The sequence below is a fragment of the Carya illinoinensis genome, chromosome 1 (assembly GCF_018687715.1).
Source record: "Carya illinoinensis cultivar Pawnee chromosome 1, C.illinoinensisPawnee_v1, whole genome shotgun sequence".
Lineage (NCBI taxonomy): Eukaryota > Viridiplantae > Streptophyta > Magnoliopsida > Fagales > Juglandaceae > Carya > Carya illinoinensis.
This window is the reverse complement of record NC_056752.1, coordinates 12,721,562-12,740,669: the sequence shown is the minus strand read 5'-3', so window position 1 is coordinate 12,740,669 and position 19,108 is coordinate 12,721,562. Positions and strand designations below refer to the sequence as shown.

The 19,108-nt window shown below is 35.0% G+C and overlaps 1 protein-coding gene across 1 annotated transcript; it reads right to left on the bottom strand.

Moving 5' to 3' along the window:
• Window positions 1-10,881: 10,881 nt before the first annotated feature.
• On the bottom strand, window positions 10,882-15,490 carry LOC122310967 (jasmonoyl--L-amino acid synthetase JAR4-like). Its single transcript, XM_043125274.1, has 5 exons — window positions 15,243-15,490; window positions 13,699-14,007; window positions 13,492-13,593; window positions 12,461-13,284; window positions 10,882-11,454 (listed from the first exon to the last, which is right to left on the bottom strand). The coding sequence occupies exons 2-5, from the start codon at window positions 13,989-13,991 to the stop codon at window positions 10,916-10,918; spliced, it is 1,758 nt and encodes a 585-aa protein (XP_042981208.1). The 5' UTR covers window positions 13,992-14,007; window positions 15,243-15,490; the 3' UTR covers window positions 10,882-10,915.
• Between the last annotated feature and the right edge of the window lie 3,618 nt (window positions 15,491-19,108).

Below are 19,108 nucleotides of genomic sequence, written 5' to 3'. Positions count from 1 at the left end.
GATTTGTGGTCTACATTAATGCACCAAGGTTGGGTTTGGGGTGTGTATTAATGCAAAACGGGAAAGTTATAGCATACGCCTCACACCAACTGAAGGCATATGAACAAAATTATCCCACACATGATCTGGAACTAGCAGTAGTCATTTTTGCACTTAAAATTTGGATACATTATTTATATGGGAAAAAGTGTGAAATTTATACAGACCACAAAAGCTTGAAGTATTTCTTCACCCAAAAGGAATTAAATATGAAGCAGAGGAAATGGCTTGCTGATGCATTAAGTAGGAAGTATATGGGACCATCAGTTGCAAGTCTTACTAACCAACACCAGTTATTAATGGAATTTGAAAGAGCAAGTATTGAGGTTATCACTAGTGAGCAGTAGATTTTCATAGCTAGTTTGATGGTTCAACCAGCCTTGGTGGACAAAATTAAAGTCGCACAGAAAGGCGATTCGGGGTTAGTGAAGCTAGTGGAAGAATTCAGAAAGGGGAATAAATCTAAGTTTAGCATTTCAGAGGATGAAGTGTTAAGGTTAAGAAGTAGATTGTGTTTGCTTGATGATGATGAAATAAATAGGTTAATTCTCGAGGAAGCACACCATTCTTTTTACATAGTCTACCTAGGGAGTACTAAAATGTATCGATACTTGAGAAATTCTTTTTGGTGAAATGGTATGAAAAGAGAAATTGCCAAATTTGTGTAGGTGGAACATTAGAGACTAGTAGGATTGTTGCAACCACTTCAGATTTCTAAATGGAAGGGAGAGCATAGCTCCATAGATTTTGTGACAGGCCTACCAAACACACTGAGTGGACAGGATGCAATATGGGTGATTGTGGATCGCATGACAAAGACTACGTGATTCGTACCCAATAAAGTTTCCTATAAGATGGAAAAACTAGCTGACCTGTATATATTGGAGATAGTGAGATTGCATGGGGGTATCAGTATCCATTGTGTCAAATAGAGATCATCGTTTTACTTCAAATTCTGGTGAAGCCTACAGGAGGCCATGGGCACTAGGTTAAATTTCAACACTGCCTTTCACCCCCAAATGGATGGATAGCTAGAAAGGACCATTTAGATTCTGGAAGACATGTTGAGGGCCTATGTTATGGATTTCAAGAGTACCTAGATACAACATTTACCATTGGTCTAGTTCACTTACAATAATAGTTATCAGACGAGTATTAAAATATCACCTTATGAAGTATTGTATGGTAGAAAGTGTAGGTCTCCTTTATATTGGGATGAGGTGGGTGAAAGACAAAACTTGGGGCCATATATCATTCAGAAAACCACAAAGAAAGAGGGGCTCATTCGTGCTAGAATGAAAGCAGTTTAGAGTCGACAAAAGAGCTATACAGACAATCATTGTCACTAGTTAGAGTTTAAGGTTGGGAAGAAAGTGTTGTTGAGGATTGCACCAATAAAATAAGTTATGTGATTTGGAAAGAAGGGCAACTTAAGTCCTAGATATATCGAACCCTTTGAGATCCTTGATCAAATTGGCCTAGTGGCTTATATGGTGGCACTACCACCAGCACTTTCGGGAGTACACAATGTATTTCATGTCTCTATGTTAAGGATGTACATCCCCAACCACACTCACGTTATTGATTATGAACCACTTCAGATTCAAGAGAATATGATCAATACCAAGGAACCAATGTGGATTCTAGATAGGAAAGATAAAGTGCTATGGACCCGAACTATCCCATTGGTTAAAGTGTTGTGGAATAATCACGCTACTAATGAAACTTCTTGGGAATTTTAGGAAGAGATGCAAGTTAAGTACCCACACTTGTTTGACTGAAATCTGGATAGCTTGTAGCATATTCTGAGGATGGACTTTTCATAAGGGCGAAGGATGTAAGACCCAGACCCAGAAAACAACCCCTTATGGTCACATATGCTCTTGTTCCCTTCTGTTTTCCCCACCTTGACGGTTTCTTCTCTACTTCTCTTCAATTTCTTCTTCCTAAAATCCCCTCTTCCCTATTAACCTTCCTCTCCCATTTTCTCTCCCACGAAATCTCATTTTCCCTACTTTCTTTTCCGTTGCTCAATCACATTCTTTTTCCATCACCCTCTGAATTTCAACCACAATAAATTTACCCTCGCTCCATCTCATTCGTGCGTTGGTCAAAGATCTTGGTACTTCAGGCTGCCACTCCTTGCTTTTCGAGTCCTTACTACTGACGGTTCCCACCAACTTAGCAGCGCCGGTAACGGCTTTGCCATCTCTGCTCACTCCTTGATCTAACTTTCACACACACCCACTCTAATTTTCGACTTCTCTATACTCAACAAATTTACATTCACAAACTTTCTTCATAGATCACCTCCCCTATTCGTGCCGTGCCATTACAGTGGTTAGGATTATTGCTCTTTATATAAAGCAGATTCAAATAATTTTCAAATATCCAAAATAAAATAGTCTTAGAATATCTTTACATAATTATGCACAAATATCAAATTTAATATTTGGGCTTTCAATTTTGGATTTTTTTTAGCTTCATATTTAGTCTATTTTACAAAAGAGTTTTTTTATGTGTTTTCAAATTTCAAATTTTTCAAAAAATTAAAAACTAAAACTAAATCATTCACTACTAATTTTACTTCTATATTATTATCTAACTTATTTTTATACAATACTTATACGATAGTATCATTACAAGTTATCATACTATAGTATTACATATTATTTTTAGTATCTAATTACATGTTATTATAAATTATTATTACGTGTCATTATATTAATGTCTAACTAATTTCTAACTTAATTATATATTAGGCTTTCTAGTGTCTAATTACATATTATTATACTTTCGTAAATTAGAATATGAGTTGTTAACTTATTATATTAGATTTATTTAAATACTATTATCTAACTTATTTCTATATTTGATTATGTATGGTAGTAATAATATGATGTTTACATATACCAAACTATCATTAGTCTATTTATATTACAGTATAAGTATATTATTTTATAATAATTAGTTCATACTAATATATTATTGAATTTAATTATATAAATTCTAGTTATATAACTATATACTATACTAGTATATATGATAAATATATAAATAAACATATATTTTTAAAACACATGTACAATATTAGATTTTTTTTTTTAAATAACCTCTTGTATTCATTGTGTAAAATCATCCATTACAAAATTTGTCTTTTACCATACCACTAGTTATAATGTCTGGTGCTTCCTCAATCCATATTCTTTCATTTTCAAACTGCAAAGCTACTCTAGCTAGTGCGTGTGCCACAATATTTTTCTTTCTATTTACAAATCTCACCTCCCACTCTTTTCTATCACACATATATTTCTTGATCTCTCGTATAATGTTCTTGTAGCTAGACAAATCTTCTACTTCACTATTGCCTGCATTTATGATTACCTTTGCATCACCTTCTAATATCATTTTTTAAAATTTCAAATCTCTACATAGCTCTGCTGTAACAGCCCGTTAGAAATTCAATTGTAAAATTTCTATTAACTTTAGGAATCTCGTGAAAACCCCATAAGTTTTCACTAATCCATTAATCGTATAGGTTTTTGTCTAACTACATAGTTAGTGTTATTATTTACTATGGTATCAGAAGTGTGTTTTTGATTATTAGAGATAGTTAGAAGTGTCAAAATGTATTATGGTTTGTTCCATTAGACTCGGAGGGTTATTTAAAGTCTTATGGAGCAATAACATTTTTTCATATTTTCGGACAAAACGTCTGTTCAAAACTGTAGATATTATTGGATAAAAAGAAATATCTTGAGGTAATTTTCATGAATATTATTGGGTAAAACTATTTTGAGTTGATTTTTATAGATATTATTAGATAAAAATATCTTAAGTTATTTTTTGTAGATACTATTGGATAGAATATTATGAGATAATCTTTTATAGATATTTTGGGTAGGAGAAAACTACACTCAACTCTCAACTCCAGCCTCATCTCTTCCATATCTCATCCATAAATATCTCCAGCCACCTCTTCCCACGAAATTATCTTCATTTACACTTTCCATTGAAAGAATATCAAACACTCTCTCTCAGACAGCTTTTAGGAGGTCTTTTGCACACCAATTTTGAAGCTTTTGTAAGTGTTTTATCATAAAGTCTCCTTCATATAAGTTGTTTCTTTTTTAGTCTAGTTTACATGGATATCTTATTTTCCCCATTTGAAGATCATTTCGTTAGTCAAATATTGTGTAAACTATAGAAAGGTCATTCTGGGAGATAAACTAGAGAATATGTTATAGTTTGGAGTTTTTGACCAAGCTAATGGATAGATATTGTTCCGAAATTTTTATGGAGTATTGTTAACATGTATATGTGACTATTGGTTGAGGAGTTTTGCATGATTAAAGGTTTTGATGAAAGATTTTCTTAGATTTAGAAACTTAAAAACTGGAAGAAGAAAAACAGTTTCTGTTTTGAGAAAGTTTAACTCTTTGGTGGTCTAAACCTATTCTAATGACTTTAATAATTTTATTTGAGGATCCTAAGTATCTTATATACATGTTATATTATTATTTTGAAGATATTTGATGTTAGTTTCAAAGATATGAAATTTTATGCAAAGAGATATTCAAATAAGCCAAAGTGTGGATATTCTTGGCTAAATTTATGTTTTGGTTAATTTCTAACCATGTGATCTTGAATTAGAAGCTTATATATGTTTTAGGACATCTTTTTAAACCATGTGATGGTTTGGTTTGAAGATCATATATTTATAAGTCATAGATCAAGAGATTTATCAAAACTAGTTGATGAAAAAGTTTCTGTTTTTGGACTAAGTGTAAAACCAAAAACTCCAAATGTTATTTTGTGATTTTGGTGACTTTAGTTTGATGATTTAAAGCATGGTTGATGTTAGGATGATATTATGAATATGTTAGAAGTAAGATTTGATTTTTGAAATTCTTGGAGATGTTTTGATTTAAGGTCAAAACTTGTGATTCAAGTGCTTGCATTTTTTTTTACAAAAAGTTTGGTGTTAATTATTAGCTTTTTCTAAATGGATGTTTTAAGTATGGTTTTGAACTTAGGATTGGAAGATGTTTGTTGCAAAATTTTGGTTTAAGCATGAGTTTTGAAGTTGGAAGGAATTGCAACAAAAATCAAGGGAAATGGCCTATGGATGTTTCGGCCATAGTGTGTTATTCATAGTTGTGTTTTGTTTTAAATTTTTCTGAGTTGATATTTAAGTTTAGGACAAAATTTACATGAGGAATATAAATTTTGGAAACTTTTGGAGTTAGTATGCAAAATCCTTAAGTTATGGGTAAAACGGTCATTTTCCCACATGTAGAGAGTAAAATGAAAATTTTATTCTTTAAGTTAGTATTTTCCATATTTCAAATTATTAGTGATTTAGTTCTAACTTTTAGAATTACTAATTACAGTTCCTCGTGGTCGCACTTGAAGTTTTATAAGAAACGCGGAGATCGAGGTAAGTTAGTTTTTAACTTACTAGCAGTCTACTGTGTATGTGTGCTAAGTAAAAGAACTACAGTGTATGTATGTGTGTTATTATATATGTCATACCATGCCAAGTTATCACGTAATTGTCTATTATACAGAATTTATTCTGTCGTCAATTTTTATTTGTTACATAATATATTCTGTCATGTATTACTGTACCTTACAAGTACGTCATGCTAAGTATGCCATCTATTACATGTATGTCAAGTCATGTAATATTCACTGTTGCAAGTATGTCATGTTAAATATGTTGTCTATTATATGTTATGCAATGTTACGAAATATTTCTATCTCAAGTTGGTCATGTATTTCAAGTTATATTCAAGTCACGTTATGTTACATCAGGGTTTCAGTCATTTCGTATTCCAGTCACGTTTCATCTTGATTACTTATGTATGGGGTCACAGCAATTGTGACGCATATACTACGTGAGACACAGCAATTGTGATACGTAGAATACATGGGGCCACAACAACTGTGGAATATGTATTTAAGCAGTTAAAGAATAAGTTTTCGTAGAATACATGGGGCCACAACAACTGTGGAGTATGTATTTTTCATGTTAAGTCAAGTTTGTGTAGAATACATGGGGCCACAACAACTGTGGAGTATGTATTTTTCATGTTAAGTCAAGTTTGTGTAGAATACATGGGGCCACAACAACTATGGAATATGTATTTTTCATGTTAAGTCAAGTTTGTGTAGAATACATGGGGCCACAACAACTGTGGAGTATGTATTTACACGTAGAATACATGGGGCCACAACAACTGTGGAGTATGTATTTTTCATGTTAAGTCAAGTTTCAGATCAAGTTCATGTCCAGTCAAGTTCAGTTCATGTTTCAATTTAAGTTATGTCAATTATGCTATGTTGTACGCCAAGTTATGCTTTAATTACTTATGAATTTGATTATGCATTTATGCTTTTACTGTCATGCATGCATCATTAGCTTGCGTGGAAGTTTTTTTGTTAACTTACTGAAATTTGTAATCAAATCTCACTTTGGTAGTCCCAACTACCATTCCTCCCGAATGGTAGATCTTGTTACAGGACTTGAAGGAGAATCAGGAGCTGATCAACTAGACACAGTTGACTAAGCGACGGTGCGACGTCAATGTTAATATAGTAGTTAACGTAAATTACTACTTGTACAATGGAGTTGCATCTTTAGTACTTTTTGGATCATAACTATTTTGGACTAGTGTTGTGATCTATTCAATGGGTCTTTATGTATGAAGTATGTTTTAAGCATTTGGGATATTTTCAATTTGGTGCATAGTATTGCTAAAGAAAAAAAAATTATCCGCTGCAAATATTGCATAATGCTAGATGCATGTTAGGAACATTGCATCTTATATGTCATGAACGGGGGCAGGTAACCTTGTGTTGCATGTCTCGATACTTCAAATGTCCGTCCGATCCCAAACGAAATTTGGGGGTGTCACATCTGCTGCCCTCCATAAGGCTAAACTCAATGCTGTAGCTGGTTGGTGGAAGAACTTTCTTTGACCACACGTTGCTGCCATTACATCTCCTTTCTCATCTCTAATAATTATTCCAATTCCTACTTTCTTGTTTTTTAAATCCACTACTGCATCCCAATTAGCTTTAACAAAATTCTCCTTTGGTTTCTCCCAAAACTAGCTCTGTCTTTCAGCTGTAACTGTGTTATTAGCCTCTTTAGCAACTGGTTTGCTGTTTGGTATTCTTGAAGGGATTCCCTTGCTAATGATAACACTAATGGGGCTTTTGAACTTATTAGCAAAAGTTAACTCGTTTCTCTTCATCCACATAGCCCTCATTGTTGTTGTTGTCATCTCCAAGTTTGCTTTTGTTAATTTCTCTTTTAGTTTTTCCCACAAGTTAAAGAAATCATCTTCTGCTTCTTTCCACTTCTGTAGAGGGCTTTTCATCCCTACCCAGACATTGTTGGTTATTAGACACTGCCATAACATGTGCATAACTGTTTCATCTTCAAACTGACAAATGGGACAAAGTGGATTATCCACAATCTTTTTCTTGAAAAGATTCCTTCTTGTGGCTAATATGTCATTACCCACTTTCCAAAGAAATTTTTTTACTTTCCCAAGGACATTTAGCTCCCAAATATTCTTCCATCTGCCATCAAGCTTGCTTTTCCTCTAAAGTTTCACCTTGGATTGCTTTTTTTCTATCCACTTCCACATGATAAGCACTTTTTACTATAAATAAACCTTTCTCAAATGGGCCCCAAATCAGTTTATCTTAGGCACTCTCGCTACTCAAGGGGATACTGCAAATCTGTTCAATCTCCTCGTGTATAAAAATACTTCTTATCAACTCTTCATTCCTGCCATAAGTCTAATGGTCAATAATATCCTTCAACTTTGCATGTGCATCCAGAATCCTAATTGGGGACTGAATTTTATAGGAAACAGGTTTAGACAACCATTTTGTGCCCCCATATTTTGATGTTGTGTCCATTACCCACTCTCCATTTCAGACCTTCTTTCAACAACCCCACACACTCATCCATATTCGTGAAGGTTTATCTCCCAATTTAGACTCTGGAAGGATCTTGTTTTAAAGTATTCTCCTTGAAGATCACTACCACTAGACTATTAGGATTCATGATAAATCTCCAACCTTGTTTGGCTAGCAAGGCCATATTAAAGCACTCCAAGTCCCTGAAACCTAAACCTCCATTCCCTTTCTGTTTTTCAACTTTTTCCCAACTCCTCTACTGCACACAACTGCTCTTCTGTTGATTTCTCCACCAAAACTTAGCACAAATTACATTCAACACTTGACACAGTTTCTTTGGAATCTTGTAGACACTCCTGGTATATGTTGGACTTGCATGCAGTCCTGCCTTTATCATGATTTCCTTCCCAGTCGCAAATAGGTAAACGTTCTTCCAGTTGTTTATTTCTCTCTCTTTGATACCTCTAAAGTTATTGTACTTTGACTTACCTACTATCGTTGGAAGACCAAGGCACTTTTCAAAACTACCCCTCACTGCTGCTAAGACATCCCTTTTATCTTCTATTTTGGTGTTGGAACTAAAATATATTATTGTATTTTCTCCATTCAAAAACTATCTAGATGCCTTTTCGTATCTACAAAGAATTCTTTGAATTTTTAACCATTCATCCAATCTAGCCCTTCCAAAAAGCATGCAATCATCTGCAAATAAAACATGATTCACTCTTGTTCCTCCTCTTACTATAGCAACCCCTCTTGTATCCCCCTTAAAATCAAAATTATTTAGTATGGAGCTTAATCTCTCGGCACATAAGATAAACAAATAAGGCGATAAGGGGTCTTCTTGTCTTAAACCCCTTGATGAAAAGATTCTCTCACCTGACTTGCCGTTTACCATAATTGAATATGATATAGTAGAAACACACAGCATAATCATCTTTACCCATTTGCTACAAAATCTCAACTTCCTCATAATTTTCTCTAGGAAAAGCCACTCTATTCTGTCGTAGGTTTTAGACATATCTATCTCTATAGGCAGACTACTCTGAGCACATTTTTTTCTGACTTTCATAGAGTGCATCACCTCATACACCACCATAATATTATCAGTTATCAATCTCCCATGCATGAAAGCATTTTGATTAAGAGAAATGATATCTGTCAATACTTTCTTAAGTCTATTGGCCAGTGCCTTTGACATACTTTTATATAGGACATTATACAAGCTAATTGGTGTATAATCATTTGTGTGTGTGGGGTTCTTTATTTTGGGAATAAGCACAATATGAGTAAAGTTCACTGAGGGATTTAAAATATTACCATTAAGACAAGCCAGTACAGTTGAGCTCACCTCATCTCCTATTGTACACCAATGATTTTGAAAAAAAAAATGCTCCAAAACCATTCGACCCAAGAGATTTAAATGGGGCCATCTGGTTTATTGCATCTTTTACCTCTTTGCTGGTGTAAGTCCTTGTCAAACTATCATTTATCTCTCTTGTTACTTTGGTTTCAAGATCCTTAAAGCAATCCTCAATATCCCGTGTTTGACTGGGTAGATGTAAAAATCTTTTCAAAGTAGGATCTGAAGTCCCTTGTACAATATTAGAATTGGGTTCAAAGTTTAAGGGCAAAGTTGGAGTACATGTGTTAGAAAGTCAGAGTTGGATTGGGTAGAGTCGGTCTAACGACACCTTCGACTCTAACTCTGATCAGAATTTAAAAAAAAAAATTGAAATTAGAGTCGAAGTGAAGTCGGATTTAGAATTGAATTTTTACTTAGCCCTAAATGTTGGAACTTAGACGGATGGTTGGTGTGACGATCATGAAATAGGCCAATGTCCAGGAGTATCATATGTAGCAGTCATCACCGAGGTCCAAACCTCCAATAAATCCAGTTTTCTTCCATGATTAAGCTTCTTGTCCTTGTGGCTGTTTCTGTACGCTTCTCTTTGAGTTGCTGGGTCACCATCTAAGATTGCTTCCTTGAACACCACGATTTAGCCACTTTATATTCATCGCCTCCTCTCGGGGTTCCGGACTACCCTGCCTCTAAGCTAGCGGTTCCTCGCCGGTTTAGACTTATTCCCAACATTTTCCAAACAATATCATAAATAAAGCAGTCACGCAATCCAAATAAGTTTTCTGCAGTAAGGTTCATCAACTACTCTTAAATATTTTAATCAAATGCAATAATTTTAATAGACCACTACATATTTTTTTGATCTTCATCGTATATTGAAAATGATTAACCTGCAGCTCTGTTACATCTTTTTTATAACTCTTTGATTGTAAATATATTATAAAATAATTATTCATGTATTATTATTTTTTAAAATACTGATACACACATTGATTTGGACGACAGTATGATGATCTGTCCTTCTAGGAGAAAGAAGACTAGTCGACATCAGTCGAAGTATGGTTGGATCCTATAGCCGAAAGGGTGGGCCCAGTTGTGTCTAACATTTGAGTGCTTTGAATGCAATCCTATCAATTTGATGCCCTTCTAGCAGTGAGTGTTGGGCCTTGAAAGGTTATAATGAGGCCCATAATGAGGTCCCAATGTTCCTGAATTGATTGGCTCGATAAGGTCTATCATATATAGTTGTTTATTACAAAATCCAATCCAAACAGAGCCTTAAAAAAAATTGACCATAACGGTTTGAGATGAATGGAATCAATGTAAAATACTAACCTCTTTTTATGCATAGTTTTGTCTGATCTGTAGGTTGATCCACAGAATAATTCAATGCTTCCCTTCACTTACATCTTTCTTTACCACAATCAAACATCCCATGTGGCTATGTTAATTTATAGTTGTCATCCTAATCCTTGTGGGAGGGAGGGAGAGACAGAGAGAGTGACAGAGATTGAAATCGATATGATATGGGAAACATCAAATTGCAAATGCAAACATATTTAAATTATAATGCAACTAGAAAGCAGTACTAAAGTAGCTCTTAACAACATTAGCACGCAAGATTTGCAGCACCAGATTGTTTGTCGGGCCTACACATCTTGGTGTTTTAAACTGGCTAACAGCAGCTCCTAATTTTAGATAATGATCTAGAATCTTCTGGAAAGTTCCTCTCCGGAGAACTCGGAGTTCGAGTGCTCCTATGGTCTTGACCTTACGCGAGCTGACATAGCCTGCATCAATAAAAGACCTGTCCAAGCAGTTGCAGCATTCCTTAAGAACATCCTCACTTGCTTCCCCATTTATTTCCCAAAAGATCACGTAGTGGCCAGGATCTGTGGATGAGTCCACATGGCTAGAGTAGTCAACAACATCCAGCTTTTCTTCTCCTAATAGCATGGCAGCCGCCTCCACGGCAAGCTGTAAATCTTTCTCGGTGTTCTTGTCGATGTTTATGGATAGCAGAAGGTTCCTCCTGCAAACAAATTTAAGTTCTGGGGTGGAGTTATGGAATCCCACCACCTTTACTGCATCTCCAAGCCTATAGCGGTAGAGACCTGCAGTTTATTTCAAAATTAAAGATCTGAAAAACAGGAATTCAAGCTGGTGTGAAAAAAATGCATTTTTAATGCTAGCTGATGAAGTATGTATTATGTCTGCATTTCTAACATATCTCATATCCATACTATTTGTGGTTAAATTAAGGAAAAAGAAGAAGTATATGCTATGGCATCACAATCCCTTTAAAAAAAATGTTGAAAAGTCAAGGTCAGTTGCTAATAACTAAGATAGAAGACCGACCTCCATTAAAAAGCAGGCTTCAAACTACCCCTCGAAACAACAATAACAGAGCCCACTTTTCTCTCGCAACTAAAATATGTAGAAGTTCAACTAAATAATTTATAACTAAAATAAATTAATATTTTTATATAAAGGGAACCAACCTGTATTACAGCGTCATGTAATATCAAGAAGAAACAGTTTGATAGTCATACAAAATTAATAAATAAATGCAATATTATATGTTATCTTAAAACTAGTGGTAGGCACACTGAACAAGAAAACAAAAATGTATTTAGTCTTGTGTGAAAAGCTGACTGTTGCATAATTAATAACAACTGATTTTCAAGCATCGATTTGTCAACAGAGTACAGATGGCGCCTCTGGATTTCCTAAGTGGGGACAATAAAGATGCCAAAAAGACCTTCTGAATGTTACAGTTGAGGAATTCATGCCATATGCTAATTAATTGGATGTCTTTTGCCAACCAAAATAATTAAGTTCAAACAATTACAGATGCATTTGTCTTAGCCAGCTGGTTTAGTCATGTCAACTAGTGGATTAAGAATCTCATTGTCTTGAGACTGCAGCTAAACAACAACAAATAACCAAATAAACATGACAGTATAGACTGTATAGATAGAAGGAATACTGCCAAAGGATTTAGAAGCTGTTCTGCCGACACCTACTCTCACATGATATGGACACTAAGATGGAAAGACAATCCTAAATGTGATTAGGAAATAGAAAACTTTAGATGAATAACAGCATTTCTTGTAGTACCTGCAAAATTGGTGAGGACGATCTCATACTCTTCACCGATCTTGACTTCAGTTAAACCCACAGGCTCAGGCTCCACACACAGGAAACTGGACTCCATCCCATTGTGATCCTGATTCTCAATGTTGTCCCTCAGAGGGATGAATTCAAAAAACCCAATATTAGGAAGAACGGCAAAAGTGGCCAGCTCGGGTGGCAGATGTGGATTGACATTTGCTCCAATCCATCCTTCAGAAGACCCATAATCAGCACTCAACAGGGGCAGCTCCCCTGCATAGTGCCTCAGCTTTTTCAAATAAGGCTCCATTGATCCTGTCAGGATCCCGTAGATGTACTTTGCATTTGGAAAAAGTTCTGGTATTAGTCGATACCAGTTACTCAGGCCTGTGCACTTTCTATGAATCAAATCTGCCAATTCAGGGTTTGGTTTGAGCAATTTTGACATAGCTGTACGGATAGGCGGGAAAGTGATTTTGCTGCTGAGGACCCCATACCTGATATCAGTGCACAGTTCTTCCCAAACTTGTTCAAAGGTTATGAATGCATGGATGATGCTATGGGCAAAAGTAGAGGTTACAAACTGAACTTCATCCCGAAAGATTAACCCACATAAGAGATGGCAGTACAGAGACTGATGGAAATCGGGACCAAAGATTACTTCATCAGGGCTGCAGGATTGGGACTGCATCGCCTTCATTGTCCTCTTGAACTTAGAGTTACGGAAGACATTAGTGGTAGCAGTTCCAGCTGCCAGACCCCCTTTGGTTTTGAACTGCTTGCTGCTGTAAATCAACTGCAAGGCCTTTCCATTCCCAATAGGAAACTCTCTGCAGAATTGGATATCATTTCAAATCAGCAGAAAAGGGTTAGATTAAACATTAAAAAGGCATCATGGGATATCATATATTAGTCCAACAAGGTACGGTCTATGCTCAGAAAACTCGCAAAAAGGTTTGGGTTTTTTTGGACACAAAATATATATATATATATATATATTTTAAATCACTAACATTAATTTAGAGTTTATTGATTACCTGTTTCGAAAAGCAAAAGATGTCCGATATATCTGCATGGTGGATTCCATCAACTCCTCGTTGAAGGGTATGAACTTTTGCTTTCCCTGAGTAGTTCCCGAACTGCAGCAAGTCAAAACTTATTCTCAGAACCATAAACTTTTGTTAGAACAAGCTCAAAGTCCAGGTCAAATAAGAAGAAAAACCAACAGGAAAGATTACAAAGACCTTAATGAGATGGTTGTGATTGGTTTTCCAGTGAGAATTGGAGAAGGATCACCGTCTACAATTCTCAGAATGTATGGTTCCAGTTCCTCGTGGGTAACAAGGGGAACACATGCCTTGAAGCCCTCAGGATCAGTTCTTCCATTGAGACCAAGATTCTGTAAGTACTCTGCCGATGCATTCTGTTCAAGAATCTTCTTCAGGGCCTCTCTCTGAACCTTTCCAGCGTCCTTCGTTATTGCTTCGAATTCCTCTACCACTCTCTCCGAGTCAAATTCTTCCATCTTCTCTAGCATCTTCACAGAGCTTCGACTGCAGGCAAAAGAAAAGCTTGAGCACTAGTTAAAGTAAACAAAAGGCAATTACTGAACTGAACTTGGTAGTAAAAAAGAACAAAGTGTCTCGAATGTCCCCAGCACATGCTCGCGCAAGCAAATAACAAATGTCGATGAGGAATTCAAACAAACTGAAAGACCCTCCCTCCTTTTGGTTAGAAAAAGATGAAAAATCTAGACATACGCGTGCAAACTTTTGAATTATATCAGAATTGGATAAGTTCAAAAAAGCAACACTTCCAGTGCATAAAGCTTAGTACAACTTCCAAGTTGGCATGGTAGCGTTGGATCATTATCATCTTAGCAAAACACAGGAAGTGGAATATAAGGGGGGGAAAGCACTTTAGTGTTTATAACAAAAGACCGAAAGTTATCGTTTCTTATATTTATTTATTTCTTTTCTTTCCCTCGGGTTTCAAAGCAACCAAACAGAGCTGAATGAAGATCAAAATGATCTGTCAGTCTTTTAACAAAAGCCAAAAGTTAAACAAAATATAACCATAGTTTAATACGACCAGGTTTATCATCGAGAAAAATGAAAGCGAAAGCTTGGGAAAATTTTCGAAGAGATGCACAAGCGAAGAGTCAAGAATTGAATAGCAACGTAGAAGTGAAGGAAGTTCACCAAACCCGAGAACCAGTAGTTAAAAACAGGTCTCCTCAGAGCTCAAATCATTCGTCTTTTTTTTTTTTTTTTTTTTTTGACGGCAGTCAATTTGGTCAACTCTACGGAATTTTCCTGGAAACAGATTCTCAGACAACACAGAGAGAACTAAATACTGAAAACCAATGTAAAGCAGCAAGTACGATTGGTTTTACTATTACTCTAAACCGAAGTTCTAGCTTCAAAGCTGAAAATTCCAGAGACTCGATCCCCATCCCAGTTTTACTCCCGGTTTGGCACGCTGAAAAGTCAACACGGAAAAATTGAAAGCAAAACAGCTCTCAAAACTCGTTTTGGTTGACAAAAAATCAGTCAAACCGGGAGTACGTATCAGCTAACGAGAAGAGTATCGAAACCGGAAAAATCAAGTAAATAACCCAAAACGGAGAGAGCTCACGTGGCATGTGATGTCGAGCTTGAAAGGCACCTCGCAAAAGGTTAAGAATTTGAAAGGACGAGGGACTTTAAAAGACCCAAGAGATTAATTTGAAAAGGCATGCATGCTCGAACACCATGAACGTGTGGAAAAAGCTCGGGAAAAACTATACCTGCAAACGTATTCTTGAGTGTCTCGAACTCCCACAGAAAACAGAGAGAAACAAGGAAAGAGATGCAAACTCTCGAGTCCCGATCTCAACGAATTACAGTTGAAAAGAACGTTAACACTTCACAGACTTCAATGCAAACTGTCTCTCCCTCTCTCGCACACAGTAAACAGAGGGAATCAGAGAGTTGGGAGTTAGCTGAAGAAAGTTCAATGGCCGGATTGGAATGTGTGAGTGAAGATTCTTCGGGAGTCGCCATTATATATATAATAATATTACTTAGCAGGCGCTAAGATCACTGCCGTCCACTTTTTCTTTCTACTGACTGGAATACCAATATTGCCCATGGTTTTCTGCCAGTATTACGGGTAAGGCCGGCGTGTGGGGACATCGTGGGATGACGGTCCTGGGCTCGATTCTTCCGTTCAATTACGAAAATGTCTTGGCTCTCCATTCCTGGATTTTTAATTTTTTATCATTACCAAAAGCGGAGGTAATGAAAAGGGAAGAGATTTATAGGCAGGATTTTACGGGGCCCACTTTAGATTCTTAGTTTTAATTTTGAAAAAATTTATTTATTATCTATTTTTTCATTAATTTATAATTTTTTTTAATGTAAATCGTTGTTATTTCTTATCATTGAGATTAATGTTAAGATCTAATTCTAAGATCTCTATGCTCTTATTTATTGCTATAATAAATTTACTTGTTACATCTTTTTTGGTAGAGTGGTTAATTTGGTTGTTGGAATGCATTGAGATCAATTCAGTTCAGTCTAATTATAAGCTGAGTCTAACATCTAAATAGACAACTCTCAAAATTATTAAACTTATCTCAATTCAAAATCTCATTACACGTAAGATTTACAATATTTGTCAACTTAATATCTCTTTATATGTGGGACCTACAACCTTTTTCAATTTTTCATAAATAATACTTAAACTCATATTAACATCTAAATATATCTTAGATGTGCCCTGCATAACTCACTACTAGTTATAAAGAACTCAATTCAATTTAACTCAACTCAACTTCCAAATGCAGCCTAAACATAAATAAGAAAACTTAGACACATTAACTTATATAAATGAATTATGAATGCTTTTGACTCATTTTATGAATATAATGATCTGATATTGATGATGTGTTACACACTATTCTTGTAAAGTGTATAACTTGAAATCTAACGGAAGATATGATAAGAGATGGGTTTTTTTAGAACGAAAGTCTATTTCATTTTAAAGAATTAATCATTACAGAGTTTATCCCGTATTACATAACTATAAATAGCAATTAGTCCATCTGCAATCCAAAGTTGTTCCTCGTTAAAAGATAGAGCAAGTTTAGCAACCTGATGAGCAGCTGTGTTACAATCTCTATAAGTAAATTGAATCTTCCAATCAAGTCTTCCTTTTAGTACGTTTCTAACATCATCTATTAGCTGCCTGTATCAAGACCAGTCTTTTTCTTCATTGTTGATTGAGCATCACCTTAGAATACCACACTGATGTATCCTAGCTCACAACATAATTTCATTGCTCTCCATAGTTCATTGATTTCAACTATAGGAGGTTCTATCACATTCCTTTTATTTGTGGAAAGTGATGCCATAACCTCCCCCTCCAAGTTTCTGAATGATATGCCAGTACCTATTTTCTTTATCTTGAGATCAAGACTTGTATCCCAATTTGCTTTAACAATTCTATGCTTTGGCTTTTTTGATCTTACTATTACCCTTGCAACTCTTCCTGTGCTTTGTTTCTCCTTGAGGACACTCTGAACTTGTTGAAATCTTCAAGTCCCTAACCAACAGTTTTAACAATCATTCTCCGGCTTTCAAATTCTTCAAATATGAGTGCATTCTTTCTGAGTCATATTATTCTCATTATAGTTGCTACCCATTCTAGCTTCTTCTATTGTAGATTCTTGATCAGATTCTCCCATATACTTGAAAAGTCTTCCTTCCTGCTTGACCATTCCAAAACAGGGCTAGAGGGATTCTCTCATACATCATTTGCTGCTACACAACTCTATAAAGAGTGACTCACTATTTCCTAATCTCTTTTCCAGATTGGCCATAGTGGATTATGATCAGTAACTTTCCTATGAAATAAGCTTTTCTTGGTTGATAGAATGTCATTGCTTGCTTTCCATACAAAATCTTTAACCACCCCTGGCACATTAATTGATATTTCACATTTCTTTCCAACCAGCATTTTTAGATTTTTGCCTTGATGACTCTCCCTTTGCCTTCCTTCTTCTTGATCTGATTTCCATATAGTATGCACCAATGACAGAATAAGTCCTTGATTTTGTGTGGCCCCAATAATCTATTTGTCTTTGACTCCCAATTCACTAATAGGTATGCTACAAACCTGTTTAGCCTCATCACTCTTTATGTTAATATCTCTTTGATAGCATTTTCATTCTCGTTACTACTATCTCCATCGACAAACGCTTTAACTTTTGATTCTTTGTCAAGAATCTATGTTTGGTTTATTCATTAAAAATATCCTAGGAGTTATTTCAAAACATCCCTATATTCCTCTACATTATATAAAGCTTTTACAAATGTTTCTTCTATTTTGGTTTTCAACAAGTTAAAAAAGTAACATACAGTTCTTTAACCAAATAGTAGCATAACAAATTCATTAAACCAAATAACATCGAACAGAAAAGTATCCAATAAAAAAGATCCAAATGATTTCATGAAAAAAGAAAAAAAAAATTCATTAACCAAAGATTAATGTCACAAAGATTTCATGAACTCGCATTTGTATTTGCAAGCACTTGAATACATAGTTATATTTGTAGTCATCAAGCAACGTAAACAAAATAATCAAACCAATATTATAATCGGCTGTAAGTCAAATTTTATAAACAAAATTATGTATTTAATTAAGAAAGTAATAAGCTTTTTTTTTTCATTTAAAATATTCCAAGCTAGTGAGGTGAAAATGATGTGAATTCCAAACTCACTACAAGAAAAATAGCTTTTTGTGTCACTTAAATTGAATGCAAAAAATATAAAATAGTTGCAAAAAAAACTTTGGCAACCATTTTATGTTTTTCGCATCCAATTTAAGTTACATGAAAAGTCATTTTTCTTGTAGTGACTTTTTAGAAGGGAATCCACATTCCCTTCAATAAGGGATTGCCATGATCAGCATCTAAGTTCCCTCCACTTAAGCTATCAAAATGCATGGGATCGAATCTAAATTCTTACGAGTATTAGGATTTCATCCAATCAAATGCAAAATAAATGGAATTAATGCTATGTCCTATTATTATAAGATTTGTTTTTTTATTATTCTTCAAGTCATTGTCAAGTTCTATGGGTATCCGGATGGGATGGAAATCCAAATGCCTTTAGACATTTGGATTCCCTCCACTTATAATGTCTATCTAAATGCTCCGGCCATACATAGAGTTAATGCTATGCCTGAATATAATTATTTTTATTATTCTACTTATCATTTTCAATTTCCATGATTATCTAAATGGGATGATGCTCGATCTAGATTTTCATCTACATTTAGATTCACTTCACTGAAATTCGTAAGCACCTCCATAAATGGAATTAATGATATTTCTTAAGAAGAATGATATATAATTGCAAAATATGTAGTGATTGCTAAGGTTGGCAATTCGCATTTTCATATTCGATTCGTGTTATTTCAAGTCGGATTAGGGTTGTGTATCATGAGTCAACCCCAGCTCGAACCATATAATTGGAAGGTTCAAATTATTCAACCCTAACCCACTACTCTCATATTATGTTTATATTGGTTGCGTGACAATAATCATTTTTTTAATGTTACCCCAACTCGAACCATATAATTGGAAGGTTCAAATTATTCAACCCTAAC